Source organism: Canis lupus, chromosome 18 (genome assembly GCF_048164855.1).
Source record: "Canis lupus baileyi chromosome 18, mCanLup2.hap1, whole genome shotgun sequence".
Classification (NCBI taxonomy): domain Eukaryota; kingdom Metazoa; phylum Chordata; class Mammalia; order Carnivora; family Canidae; genus Canis; species Canis lupus.
The window spans coordinates 34,261,895-34,275,211 of NC_132855.1; the positions used below are offsets into that span (position 1 = coordinate 34,261,895).

Below are 13,317 nucleotides of genomic sequence, written 5' to 3' on the forward strand. Positions count from 1 at the left end.
TTTGTGGCTTTCCAGAAATGTGTCCATTTCTTCTAGATTGCTTAATTTATTGGCATATAGCTGCTCATAATATGTTTTTAAATTCGTTTGTATTTCCTTGGTGTTGGTAGTGATCTCTCCTTTCTCATTCATGATTTTATTAATTTGAGTCTTTTCTCTCTTCTTTTTAATAAGGCTGGCTAATGGTTTATCTATCTTATTAATTCTTTCAAAGAACCAACTCCTGGTTTTGTTGATCTGTTCCACAGTTCTTCTGGTCTCTATTTCATTGAGTTCTGCTCGAATCTTTATTAACTCTCTTCTTCTGCTGGGTGTAGGGTCTATTTGCTGTTTTTTCTCTAGCTCCCTTAGGTGCAAGGTTAGCTTTTGTATTTGAGTTCTTTCCAGTTTTGGGATGGATGCTTGTATTGCGATGTATTTCCCCCTCAGGACTGCTTTTACCGTATCCCAATGATTTTGAATATTTGTATCTTCATTCTCTTTAGTTTCCATGAATCTTTTTAATTCTTCTCTAATTTCCTGGTTGGCCCTTTCATCTTTTAGCAGGATGGTTCTTAACCTCCACGTGTTTGAAATCCTTCCAAACTTCTTCTTGTGTTTTAGTTCTAATTTCACAGCATTATGGTCTGAAAATACAAAGGGGATGATCCCAATCTTTTGGTATCATATAAGATCTGATTTGTGACCCAGTGTGTGGTCTATTCTAGAGAAAGTTCCATGTGCAGTTGAGAAGAATGTGTATTCAGTTGCGTTTGGATGTAAAGTTCTGTAAATATCTGTGAAATCCATCTGGTCCAGTGTATCATTTAAAGCTCTTGTTTCTTTGGAGATGTTGTGCTTATAAAACCTATCGATTATAGAAAGCACTACATTGAAGTCACCAAGTATAAGTGTATTATTATCTCAGTATGTCTTAACTTTGGTTATTAATTGATTGATATACTTCTCAGCCCCCACATTCGGGGCATATATATTGATGATTGTTAAGTCTTCTTGTTGGATAGATACTTTAAGTATGATATAGTGTCCCTCTTCATCTCTCACTACAGTCTTCGGGATAAACTTTAATTTATCTGATATAAGGATGGCTACCCCTGCTTTCTTTTGAGGATCATTTGAATGGTAAATAGTTCTCCAACCTTTTATTTTCAGGCTGTAGGTGTCCTTATGTCAAAATGAGTCTCTCGTAGACAGCAAATAGATGGGTCCTGCTTTTTTATCCATATTGACTAGTTTCTAACTATTAATGGTGCTTTTAATTGAGTTCTAGTTTTTTGGGCACACAGAGCTCTCTCTTTTTATTACTTGCTCCAGCTTCATTCTAAGTTCTGAACGAATGGTCAGTATCATTTGCTGATTATTTGAAGAAATATGTGGAAAGAAAATGAGATTGACAAAATGTTTAAATCTTATGAAATCAGCTGTTGCTGAAATAAAATTTTGTTAAGTAATCTGTGGCATAATTTTGTCCTATCTGAGAAAATGAAGCTATGTGTGCTTTAACTAAGCAATAATACCACCTAGGGGTGTTTAATGGAGAGAAACTCGCCTGTGTGCACAAGGAGAGGTATGTAAAGTTGTTCATGGTAGCCTAATGTTTAATAACAAACTAGCTGACTCAGTCTAAATGATCACGAAAAGGAAAATGTAGAAATAAAGTATGTGTCAGTTCCATAGATTTTAAAATGAATAAACATTATTTTTCATTTATGTTAACACACCATTGGAAGGTATAATAGTTTGGGTGGCACAAAAGCCTACCCTGAGACAAAGCTGTAAAAGTGCAGGTAGCTTATTAGGAAGGTAATCTCAAAGAACACCAAGAGGGGAGTGGAGGGATGAAACAAGAATGGGTACGCCTGGGTGGCTCAGTAAGTTTCTAACTTCAGCTGGGGGCATGATCTTGGGTTCCTCGGACTGAGTCCCGCATCAGGTTCCCTGCTCAGTGGGGAGTCTGCTTTTCCTTCTCTCTCTGCCCCTCCTCCCCTCATGCTTGCATACTTGCACTTGCTCTCTCTCTCAAATTAATAGATAAAACCTTTTTTTAAAAAAATATATGTTACCAAGTAAATTACAACTGTGAGTAACTGGGTAAAGTAGAGTCCTGAAGGAGAACTCTGGAGGACTATGTGAGGCAGGCAGTTTTGATAACTCAGTTAAGGGATCAGAGATACTAACCTCCATCCATCACTCGTTAAGGCTGCTTGGGAGGAAGGCAATGGTGTATTTCTTGAGATTTCTGGCCTACTGCACAAGGGTGGGGTGGGGGTGGGGGGTAGACTCTAGTGGTCACAGATAGCCATAGGCAAAAAGATGCCGGTGCTGGCAGTTTTCAGTCCAGGCTGTGATGAGTATCTGAGGGATATGGGGAGAACCTGATCCCCATTAAATTGATGACGAGTGCTTGCTGTTGGGGATTAATGGGTAGAAAGGAAATGGGATTGGGTCTGCAAAGCTAATTCCATTTATACGATTTTCTTTCTTAATACAAATAGTTGAGGTAAATACGACATCTTAATTTTTCATTCTGGTATGTGTGCACAGCTGTTTGTGATGGCATTTTAAAAATAATTTCCTAAAATCAAAAAAAATCTGAAAATAGAGTAGGATTAAAAAGCCAGCTACTGTTTTATTATTCCATACACACTGAAAGGCTGAGAGTACAGATATGAATTATGAACTCCTTGAGATCTGGTAACATACAGTTTTGTTTACCGGGAGCTTACACAGAATCTTGGAGACAGTTTGTAAAATAAATGACAGAATTAATTAATTAATTATGATTCTACTTGACAAAGCCATGTCTCAATAGGTGTTGTAGGCCAGCTATGAGTCAGCCTCTTTTGCTTTAGCCACCATCAATGTAATTTTCTCTCATTTTTCTAATGTACTTTGGCATTGACTGGTGAGAAATGTAATGGCCATGCTTAGTGTATAATACTGGCATCTAGAAAGGTATGTTCCTGGATAATTACAGACATCCTCCAATGGATGCAAATAAAGAAGATTGCAGAAAATGTAAGAAGCCAGTTAATTGAGAATTTTATTAGAGCTCTGGATAGATGACAGTAAGTCTGGGAAGAAGAATTTTCCCTTTTTTATTCCTTTGAGAAAATCATCTTGGACGCAGTTGTGAAGGCAATATAATCTTAGTCCGTGTGCAAAATTGCCAAAGAGCAATAAGATATGCGTTGCCTTCCCCTTTATTGCTACAAACGGTATCACTGCCAGACATTCTTTCTGAATATTAAGAAACATGCTGGGAGAACAGTGAACTGTGTGCCAGCCCCGTTCCAGAACACAACCAGGAGATATCCCAGCAATCCATGAAACCTCTTTAAAGCAACGCTTAGGCAAAAACTATTTGGGATGAACTGGTCCAGGTTACGTTGTCTCACCAGCATGAACTGAATTTTACCAGCCTTACTCTCTTGGTAACAAAAAGACTGTTAACAGTATTTGGCGAATACTACACAGCATGTTTTTTATTTGTACTTTGGAAGGAAATAAGAGCTGATAAAACCAAAATGAAAAGGCAGGAAATGGAAATGCTTAATATTGTGTAGATACTTCACAGAAAATATTGTTTGAACTGAAGTGAAGAAATAGTGATTGAAAAAGAAACAACTTGTCTTTTCTTTCTTAGGTAATTATGTGAAGAAATGTAGCTTTTCCTCTTTTAGAAAGAGAATTCCTTTGTGATCTTAATACCAGGAGTAATTTTTAAGAGTTATAAAGATGCAGTGTATTTGAAGGTGTTCTCCTAAAATAAAGTATTGCAAAATAAAATTTCAAAAGTCCACAGGACATAGAGCATTTGTTGTTATTTGCAGGTCTAGAAATTCACTGGTTGATTTGCTTAGATCCTAGACAACAAGACAATCTGCAAAAGTAAATGACCAAATGCTAACCCGAGACTTACTATGGAAATGGAAACAGTTCGCCTTAGGTAGCATATAATGCCAGGATGTCCAGATTTTGCTTCTGAAAGTTGATGTTTCAGTGTCAACCTTTTTAAGTGCATATTTTGTGAGCTCTACCTAATTAGTGACTGTGCGGAATTCTAAGATACAAATGCAGTCTCTATCATGTACAGCTTTGCCTCAGAGTCTTTTGATAGGGAGACCATGAACAAAGGATGATTTGTTTGTCACCTGGTGAGGGCTTCATTTCTCCCAGTTTTTGGTAGGCTTTGCAGCATGTGACTTAAAGCTGCTAAAGCATTGGAATAGAAGGTATGAATAGAAAATCTCTAAAACATAAAGTAGAAATTCAGGCTTCATACTTTGTATGTATTTACATGGATTGTAACTGCGAGTACTTATTGTAAAGAGTGGAGTTTATCTTGTGTAATATTTTGGAGCTTAATAACATTAGTGCTTGAGGAAAGAAGTTTAGAGAACATTGACATTAGCTGCTATAACTTAACAGCAAAGAACATAGATAAAGTCACAGAATCTTGTCATGTGAAAGCTAAATTTTCTTTAAAAGTATATTGAAGAGAAATTGTATGATATCTTAGTAAAATTTTCCATCAAAAATTGAGTTCAATTTTCACATTTATTATTTTCCTGGAGAAATAAAATTTGATGCCTACCTACATGTTTCTTCAACTTCATAATTTCCATTTATTCTTTTTTATCAGAAATTGTTTTATATATTATATAAATATATATATGCACATGCTAAATCATCATGCCATATATCTAAAATTAGTATAATGTTGTATGTCAGTTATATCTCAGTAAAACTGGGAAAAATGATTAAGATGAATGTTCAAAAATTATTTTTCATCCTTAAGTATGAGACTTTTTGAAGACTTGTGTACTTGGTAAAGCTACTTACAATTTCTTGGACTTTAAGGACTAACCCACTTAGTAAAGTGCCAGTTACAAACCAAATTTTTCATTTTATTTTCTTCTTTTTGGGAGACTCCACAATCTTACCTGGTAAAACTCATGCTGATTTTTTTTGTTATTTTTACTATCATATAGATTTTTTAAGATTTTATTTATTTATTTATGAGAAACAGAGATGGAGAGAGAGGCAGAGACACAGGCAGAGGGAGTAGAAGGCTCCAAGCAGGGAACCCATCGTGGGACTCGACAGTGGGTCTCCAGGATCACACCCTGGGCTGAAGGCGGTGCTAAACCGCTGAGTCACCTGGGCTGACCTTACTATCATATTCTTAAATTTGAAGTGTTATTTCTTGTGCGTTGATGCTTTCTGTTTTATGACATCTTCTTTCTGTCCTGATTTGATTTTTTTCTCTGTTATTGACTTTATTTTTTGCTCCCTTATTTTATCTGCCCCTCCTCCTTTTTTATTATGTGTATACATTTCACTTAAGAGGCTTTCCAGGAATTGTCTGTTGACATTTAAGTCCTGAAAACCAAACTGCATGCTACAGGAGCTCTACAGGTGGTGTTTATTAAAAAGTCTATTGTTCCTTTCACTGGGACAGGATTCCTCAAAGAAGTGGTATCTTCCAGTCTCCTTCATGAGTGAGTATATACCCTGTTGCTAGTGTTCTGACAGCTGCTTGAAAGGGAAGGAGTTGAATGTTTCCTTGTTGGGTACGCAGCTACTGCTCTTCTCCATTTCAGTACAATTCCTCACCTCCACACTTCGCTTTGCCTGCATAGCCGTGTCTCTTCTGGTTTAACTTCTCTTGAGAGTAGCTTCTAGTTTCCTGGAGAATAGTAATAGGAATATGGTTCTGGTTATCAGAACTTGGAAGATATTTTTGAAAAGACATTTTCTAGATAGAGGGTACAAAGTTCACTCCATAGTTAATGAATCTGCACTTTATAATCAAATACATGTTGTGTAGCACATTTTCCTTTATTTCGGTAGTAAAGCTGAGAAGGCTTTTGTTTTTTATCTTCTTAATTTTTGCAGTAAGCTTATGATTTCTGAGTGGACCTCATTTCAGTAATCATAGAGAAATTATAATAAGACTTTCAAAATGAAGAGTCCTTTTTTCAATTATGGGAGTTTTTTTTTTCTTTATAAAATGTGATTTGTTATTGTTGTTCCCAATATGTGTTTCCTCCTCAAGAAAGCTGTCCTGGCGCTGTACCACCTAACTACCATGCTTCTTACTTTGTGGTTATTGTCTGGCAGGGCCTTTCTTGTGGTATTATCTATATGTTTGTATCATTTGTATCCTGACCACTAATTTTTACATTTTAAGGGTTACCTTCTGCTCCGATATGAATTTTTCATGCCATTAGTGATTTAGTTTTACATTTTTCTTTTTAATAGCATTCTTTAATCATACAAATAATATGTGCTTATTTTGAAATAAAATTCAAATATCACTGGAAGACAAATAATAAAAAGAAAGTGTCTCCTTTATCTTCTGTCTTGAGTATCTTACACATTGGGATAAATCTCTGAAAAGTTTGATAAAGGATGTATTGTCCTTTTAATTTTGATCAATATTCTCAAACTGTGAAGAGGTTGTACCTAACCAGGATCTAACATACAGAGTATGAAAGGGTAGGCTCATCCACAGCAACACAAAGAGCAGCATTTAGCTACTCCTGGAGTTGAGGGGGGAGGGAGTGATGATAGGAACAGTTAACTATTTTCTGGAAAATATGTAGTAGGCAAGATTATTACTATAGAATGGGAAGAGGGCACTTCTTCATCAGAAGGATTGCCAGAGGGACAAAATGTAGGCACTCTAAAATATTATTAAACACTTTAATTTTGGCTAATATTATAAGTAAAAAAATGTCTTTTCCTTGCTGTTTTAAATTTTATTTTTTTAATTATATGGTTGAAGATGTTTTATGTCTCTTGGCCAACTCTATCACTTTCAGCGAACTACCTATTGATACTTTATCCAATTCTTATAGTATTATTAAACATTTTCTCTTAATTTGTTAGAGATTTTATTAAACATGAGAAAAGTACAGGAAAGCTTTTTCCAGTTTTTGTCATGTGATCTAATTTTGGAAGTTTATTTTATTTACCATAAGGAATGTTTAATTATGATGAAGCCATATGACTTCTTAATGGTTTCTGAGTTTTTGACTTTTTAAGAAAAACCTCTTCACCCCAAATTTATAAATATATTCTCCCAATATTCTATTTTAGTATGTATACAATTCCATTTTTATTCACAATGTCTTTGATTCATCTGTAATTTAAAGTATGAAGAGAAATGCATTATTCCTGACTTCCAAGTGGCTTGCAATTTGTCTAAACAATGACCTTTTCTTTTTTGATTTGAAATGCCCCTTTTATCATACACTAAACTATCATATAAACTTCCATTTCAAAATTTCTATCCAGGGATGCCTAGGTGGCTCAGCGGTTGAGCGACTGCCTTTGGCTCAGGGCGTCTGGAGTTCCAGGATCGAGTCCCACATCGGGCTCCTTGCATGGAGTCTCCCTCTGCTTGTGTCTCTGCCTCTCTCTCTGTGTGTCTCTCATGAAAAAAATAAATAAAATCTTAACAAACACAAAAAACTTCTATCCAGTGATCTGTCTGCAGGTCCACAGTTTTGTACATCTCCAATTGTTGCCACTACCATGTTGTTTTTGAAATATACATTTATCTAGTCGGTCCAGATTACCTTTTTATTACAGTGACTGTTTCACAGCTGTATGTTTCCATATAAATGTTAGAATCCATTTGTCAGGTTTACCAATGTCCTACTGCATATTTTACCGTCACATAATTATATGGATTAAAGTAAGAAAACGATATAAAATTTAGGGAAAATTACATGTTTGCATTTACCTAAGCAAGTGGGGTTTCTTTTGCCTTTTTTTTTTTTAGGAAACCTCTCCAGAAAATTCACATTTTCTTTTTATATACATCTTGTATATTTCTTATTAATTCCTAAAGCCTTTTAGCTTATTTCATTTTATCATATATGAGAATCCTTTTAATTGCATTTTTTAATTAAACATTCTTAGTTTTCAGAAAATTAATGATCATTTAATACATTAAACATTTAATTTTCTGATTTCTCTAATTTTTAGGCATTTTTCATTTGCTATTTTGGGTTTCTCTGATGTATAATAATATAACTTTTAATAATTTTCACATTTTCTAATAATCGTCTATTTCTTTTGTCTAATTCTATTTTCTTATACTATTAGAATAATATAAAGCTTTAGTGGTAATAATGGCATTTGTATCTTGTTCACTGACTTAGAATATATTAAATATTTGATGAAGAATAGAATTGTTTTGTGGTAAGAGGCAGGCATCTTTTATCACGGAAATATTGATTCATTCAAATTTTCTTTTCATAAGAAATTTTAGCAAATTTCTTTTTGGTATATTATGATAACCACAAAATATATCTCCCTGTGAATATCAGAATGTAGACTATAAATCCTAATGTACAACCATTCTTGCATTCCAGACATGACTCTAAATAATGTGGTGTTATACCAGGAGATTGAATTTGCCAATTTTTAATTCAGAATCTTGCTTGCATTGGTATTTCCTAGTGAAATTAGCCTGTGGCTTTTGTTGATTGTATCTTAATTATTATTATGTCTTTGCATTGTGGTAGGTTCAGTGAAACAAGAAAAACAATATGATTTTAAGTTACACACTGATAACTATGTTAATTAAATTTTAAACAAAATTAGGAAAGATAGCAAGTGAATGTATTGTCTGAAGGCAAAGATAGTGCTTTGCTATCCAGTCTTTTTCTTTTTTACAGCCTCATGTCAGGCTGTTTTTCTTGGTTAGCATGATTTGTCTGTATTTTATATAGAACAAAACTTATTTCTATGAGTCAAATGGAAAGGGTGGGAGGGGTGAGATTCATATAATTATATATCAGTATTTAATTTCACATGGTGAGAGGATAAGATACCTTAAAGAGTATATAAAAAGTAAATGAGCTGGGTAATATTTATTGCTTTATAGAGTATAAAATAATAGTTCTTAGAATTGAACATTGAGCAATACAGGGGTTAGGTGTGCCAATGCCTCACATAGCTGAAAATTTGCATATGATTTTGACTCCCCCAAAACTTAATTACTAATGGCCTACTGTTGACTGGAAGCCTTACCAATAACATGAAGAGTTGATTAATACATAGATGGTATGTTTTTGTATGACATACAGTATTCTTACAGTAAACTAGAGAAAAGAAAATGTTAAGAAAATGATAAGGAAGAGAAAATACATTTACAGTACTACCCTATATTATCAGACAAAATCTGTGTATAAGGAGACCTGTACAATTCAAATGCATGTTATTTAAGGGTCAACTGTACTTTATCCTTTTAATGGTATACAATCAGATCTACCTTCTTTTACCAATATGAAAAAAAATGCAATCCTTCTATTGTCATCACTTAAATGCTTCTGAACAGGAACCATCACCTTTTATATGAAACATTAGTAATTTGTCACTGGTATTACTAATTTTAATATTAATTTATTAGATACATACACACACATACTTTGAAAGTTAACCTCTTATCAGACATCATTTGCAAATATCCACTCTTTTTCAGTAGGTTGTCTTTTCATTTTGTTGATGGTACACTATGCAAAAGCTTTTTGCTTTGATGTAGTCCTAGTTACTTTTGTTATTTTGCTGCTTTTTAAAAAAGATTTTGTTTATTCATGAGAGATACAGAGAGAGAGAGAGAAGCAGAGACACAGGCAGAGGGAGAAGCAGGCTCCATGCAGGAAGCTCAACGTGGAATTCGATCCCAGGACTCCAGGATCATGCCCTGGGCCAAAGGCAGGCACTAAACTGCTGAGCCACCCATGGATCCCCCAGTTTTTGCTGCTTTTGCCTGAGAAGGTAGATCCAAAAAGATATTGCTAAGACCAATGTACAAGAGATTACCTCTTATATTTTGTTTTGTTTTTAGGAGTTTTATGGTTATAGGTCTTGTGTTTTGGTCTTTAACCTATTTTGAGTTTATTTTTGTATGTGGTGTATGCAAGTGGTCAGTTTCATCCTTTTCCATGTAGCTGTCCACTTTTTCTAACACCATTTATTGAAGAGACTGTCTTTTCCCTATTGTGTATTCTTACCTCCTCTGTTGTAGATTAATTGACCATATCTGTGTGGGTTTATTTCTGGGTTATATCCTGTTCTGTTCTTCTGTGTGTTTTTGTGTCAGTACCATACTGTCTTGATCACTATAGCTTTGTAGTATATTTTGAAATCTAGGAGCATAATATCTCCAGTTTTTTTTTTCAAGATTGCTTTGGCTATTTGGGGTCCTTTGTAGTTCCATATAAATTTTAGAATTGTTTAGTTCTATGAAAAATACTATTGGTATTTTTTATAGGGATTGCATTGAATTTCTAGACTGCATTGGAGAGTATGTACATTTTAACAATATTCTTCCAATCCATAACAAAGTATATTTTTGTTTCATTTGTTTAAACAATAGAAAGTATCAATTGAACTAAGAGCTGGTTCTTTGAAAAAGTAAGCAAAATTGATAAACCTTAGCCAAACTCATTAAGAAAAAGAGAGGACTCAAATAAAATCAGAAATGAGATAGAAATTAAAATCAACAACACCAATGAAATAAAAAAAGATTTTAAGAGACTATAATGAACTATTATGCCAACAAATTGGACAATCTAGAAGAAATGGATACATTCCTAGAAACATGCAATCTTCCGAAACTAAATCAAAAAGAAATAGAAAGTCTAAACAGACTGATTACTACTAATGAAATTGAATCAATAATCACAAAGCTTCCAGCAACCAATTATATTCTCTTGAGAGATGTTGGCTGACTTTTACCTTTTGAAATGAAAGGGTTAATAAAGCAACTGAAATTACTTGCAACACAAATTTATTCTTACTCTAATGGGACATCATTTCCATAAATACTTCCTGTTTTTTAAACCTCTTTTGAATTCACATTTATTAAATGGTATAAATGTGCCCTTGAGCCTTATGTAACCAATAAAAGGCAGAGATAGTATTTAGTAAAAGGAGGAAAATGTCAAAATTACATGCTTACCAGACAGAAGGGACTTGACTTGATAGCTATTACTAGAAGAAAGTGAGTTTTATAGTTCTATGTGTCCATATCTATATAAAATATGAGTATTTTAAATGTTCCAAGACAGTTTGACCCTAATGCAAGTCATTTACTAAGAAAGATAATCTGGAAGCCTTTATAGGTGCTTGGGGTGTAATGAACACACATTATTAAATAAATAAATAAATAAATAGTCTTTCTAAAACCTTGAATAAAAATAAAGCAGTGTTCTTTGGCAAAGTATTTAATACACTTGGAATTCCATACTGTTTGAATTCAGTTTTGTTTTTTTAAATTCTCTCCCTCTCTCTTTCTCTCTCTTTTTTTTTTACTATAGCTTCAATAGTTTTCAAGTAATTTTCATTACTTTATTGCATTTGCTAACTGGGCTGATAACTGCAATTTACCAATGTATAGCTACATGAAGAGCATCTATAATATACTGCAAGGTCAGTTAGTACTTCAGAAATTATGTTTAGAGTCACAATTCTGGAGATAGAATTCACTTTTCAGTGGGCGCCTAGGTGACTCAGTGGTTGAGTGTCTGCCTTTGGCTCCCAGGGTCCTGGGATCAAGTCCCACATTGGACTCCCCATAGGGAGCCTGCTTCTCCCTCTGCCTGTGTCTCTGCCTCTCTTTCTCTCATGAATAAATAAATAAAATCTTAAAAAAAAAACAAACCTCACTTTTCAAGAAGGACTAAACTTTTTGGTGATTCAGAGTCTCAAGGTGAGGAAAGAGAAGGATATTTATGTTTTAAACACATTCCTCCTATCTCCATCACAAATCGCAGAAACATGTGAACATTCAGGATTGAGATTGTAGATAGAGAATGGAGTTTGATTTGATAATGACTCGAGTCTCTCAGTGATGCCCTAGATATAAATAGAGACTGAAAAGTCTAAAACTTTTATGGTTGTCTTTACTTGATTATTCCAGAGACATTTTAGAAGGTGTAATTTGGAGTCCGCTCGCGGGGCCGCCACCCTCCACCCCGCGCCCCGCAAACCCGCCCCCTCCGGTGCCAGGAACTGACCCGCAACACGCGCTACCGACACCCCGCGCGGACCCCGGCGCAGAAGGAGCTTCCTGACGTCGCTCACCGCATCGTGGCTCCGGGCAAGGGCGTCCTGGCTGCAGAGGAGTCCACTGGGAGCACCGCCAAGCGGCTGCAGTCCGTTGGCACCGAGGACACGGAGGAGAACCGGCGCTTCCACCGCCAGCTGCTGACCGCCGACCACCGTGTAAACCCCTGCGTTGGGGGTGTCGTCCTCTTCCACGAGACACTGCACCAGAAGACCGACGACGGGCGTCCCTTCCCCCAAGTCACCAAATCCAAGGGTGGTGCTGTAGGCATCAAGGTGGACAAAGGTGTGGTACCCCCGGCAGGAACAAATGGCGAGACAACCCCCCAAGGGCTGGCGGGGCTGGCTGAGCGCTGTGCCCAGGACAGGAAGGACGGGGCCGACTTTGCCAAGTGGCGCTGTGTGCTGAAATTCGGGGACACACCCCCTCAGCCCTTGCCATCATGGAAAATGCCAACGTTCTGGCCCCTTATGCCAGCATCTGCCAGCAGAATGGCATCGTGCCCATTGTGGAGCCTGAGGTCCTCCCCGATGGGGACCATGACTTGAAGGGCTGTCAGTATGTAACCGAGAGGGTGCTGGCTGCTGTCTACAGGGCTCTGAGTGACCGCCACATCTACCTGGAAGGCACTTTGCTGAAGCCCAATATGGTAACCCCAGGCCATGTCTGCACCCATAGATATTCTCCTGAGGAGATTGCCATGGCAACTGTCACAGCACTACCCCCCGCTGTTACTGGGATCACCTTCCTGTCAGGCGGCCAGAGTGAGGAGGAGGCATCCATCAATCTCAATGCCCTCAACAAGCCATGGGCCCTGACCTTCTCCTATGGCCGAGCCCTACAGGCTTCTGCCCTGGAGGCCTGGGGTGGCAAGAAGGAGAACCTGAAGGCTGCCCAGGAGGAGTATATGAAGCGAGCCCTGGCCAACAGCCTCGCCTGTCAAGGAAAGTACACCCCAAGTGGTCAGGCCGGGGCTGCAGCCAGCGAGTCCCTCTTCATCTCTAACCAGGCCTACTGAGCGGAGGTGTTCTAAGGCTGCCCCCTCAACACTCCAGCCCCCGCCCCCTCCCACACTCACTCTTGAAGAGAGGGCCTCACCTGGGGCTCCAGGCTGCTCTTTCCCATCACTTTGGCCTCCCATGTGACATTGGTGTGTGGTGTTGTCTGTATATGCTAACTCCGTTGCTCTTTCCAGCCCACTGCCAATAAACAACTATTTAAGGGGG

The 13,317-nt window shown here is 36.9% G+C and overlaps 1 protein-coding gene across 1 annotated transcript in view; it reads left to right on the forward strand.

The window, feature by feature from the left end:
* Nucleotides 1–13,317, forward strand: part of LOC140609364 (fructose-bisphosphate aldolase A-like) — a 96,757-nt gene extending 83,440 nt beyond the window's left edge. Inside the window, 2 exon segments of the mRNA XM_072784725.1 lie at nucleotides 11,972–12,508; nucleotides 12,511–13,317. Coding sequence (XP_072640826.1) covers nucleotides 11,972–12,508; nucleotides 12,511–13,109 — 1,136 coding nt within the window. The 3' untranslated portion in view covers nucleotides 13,110–13,317.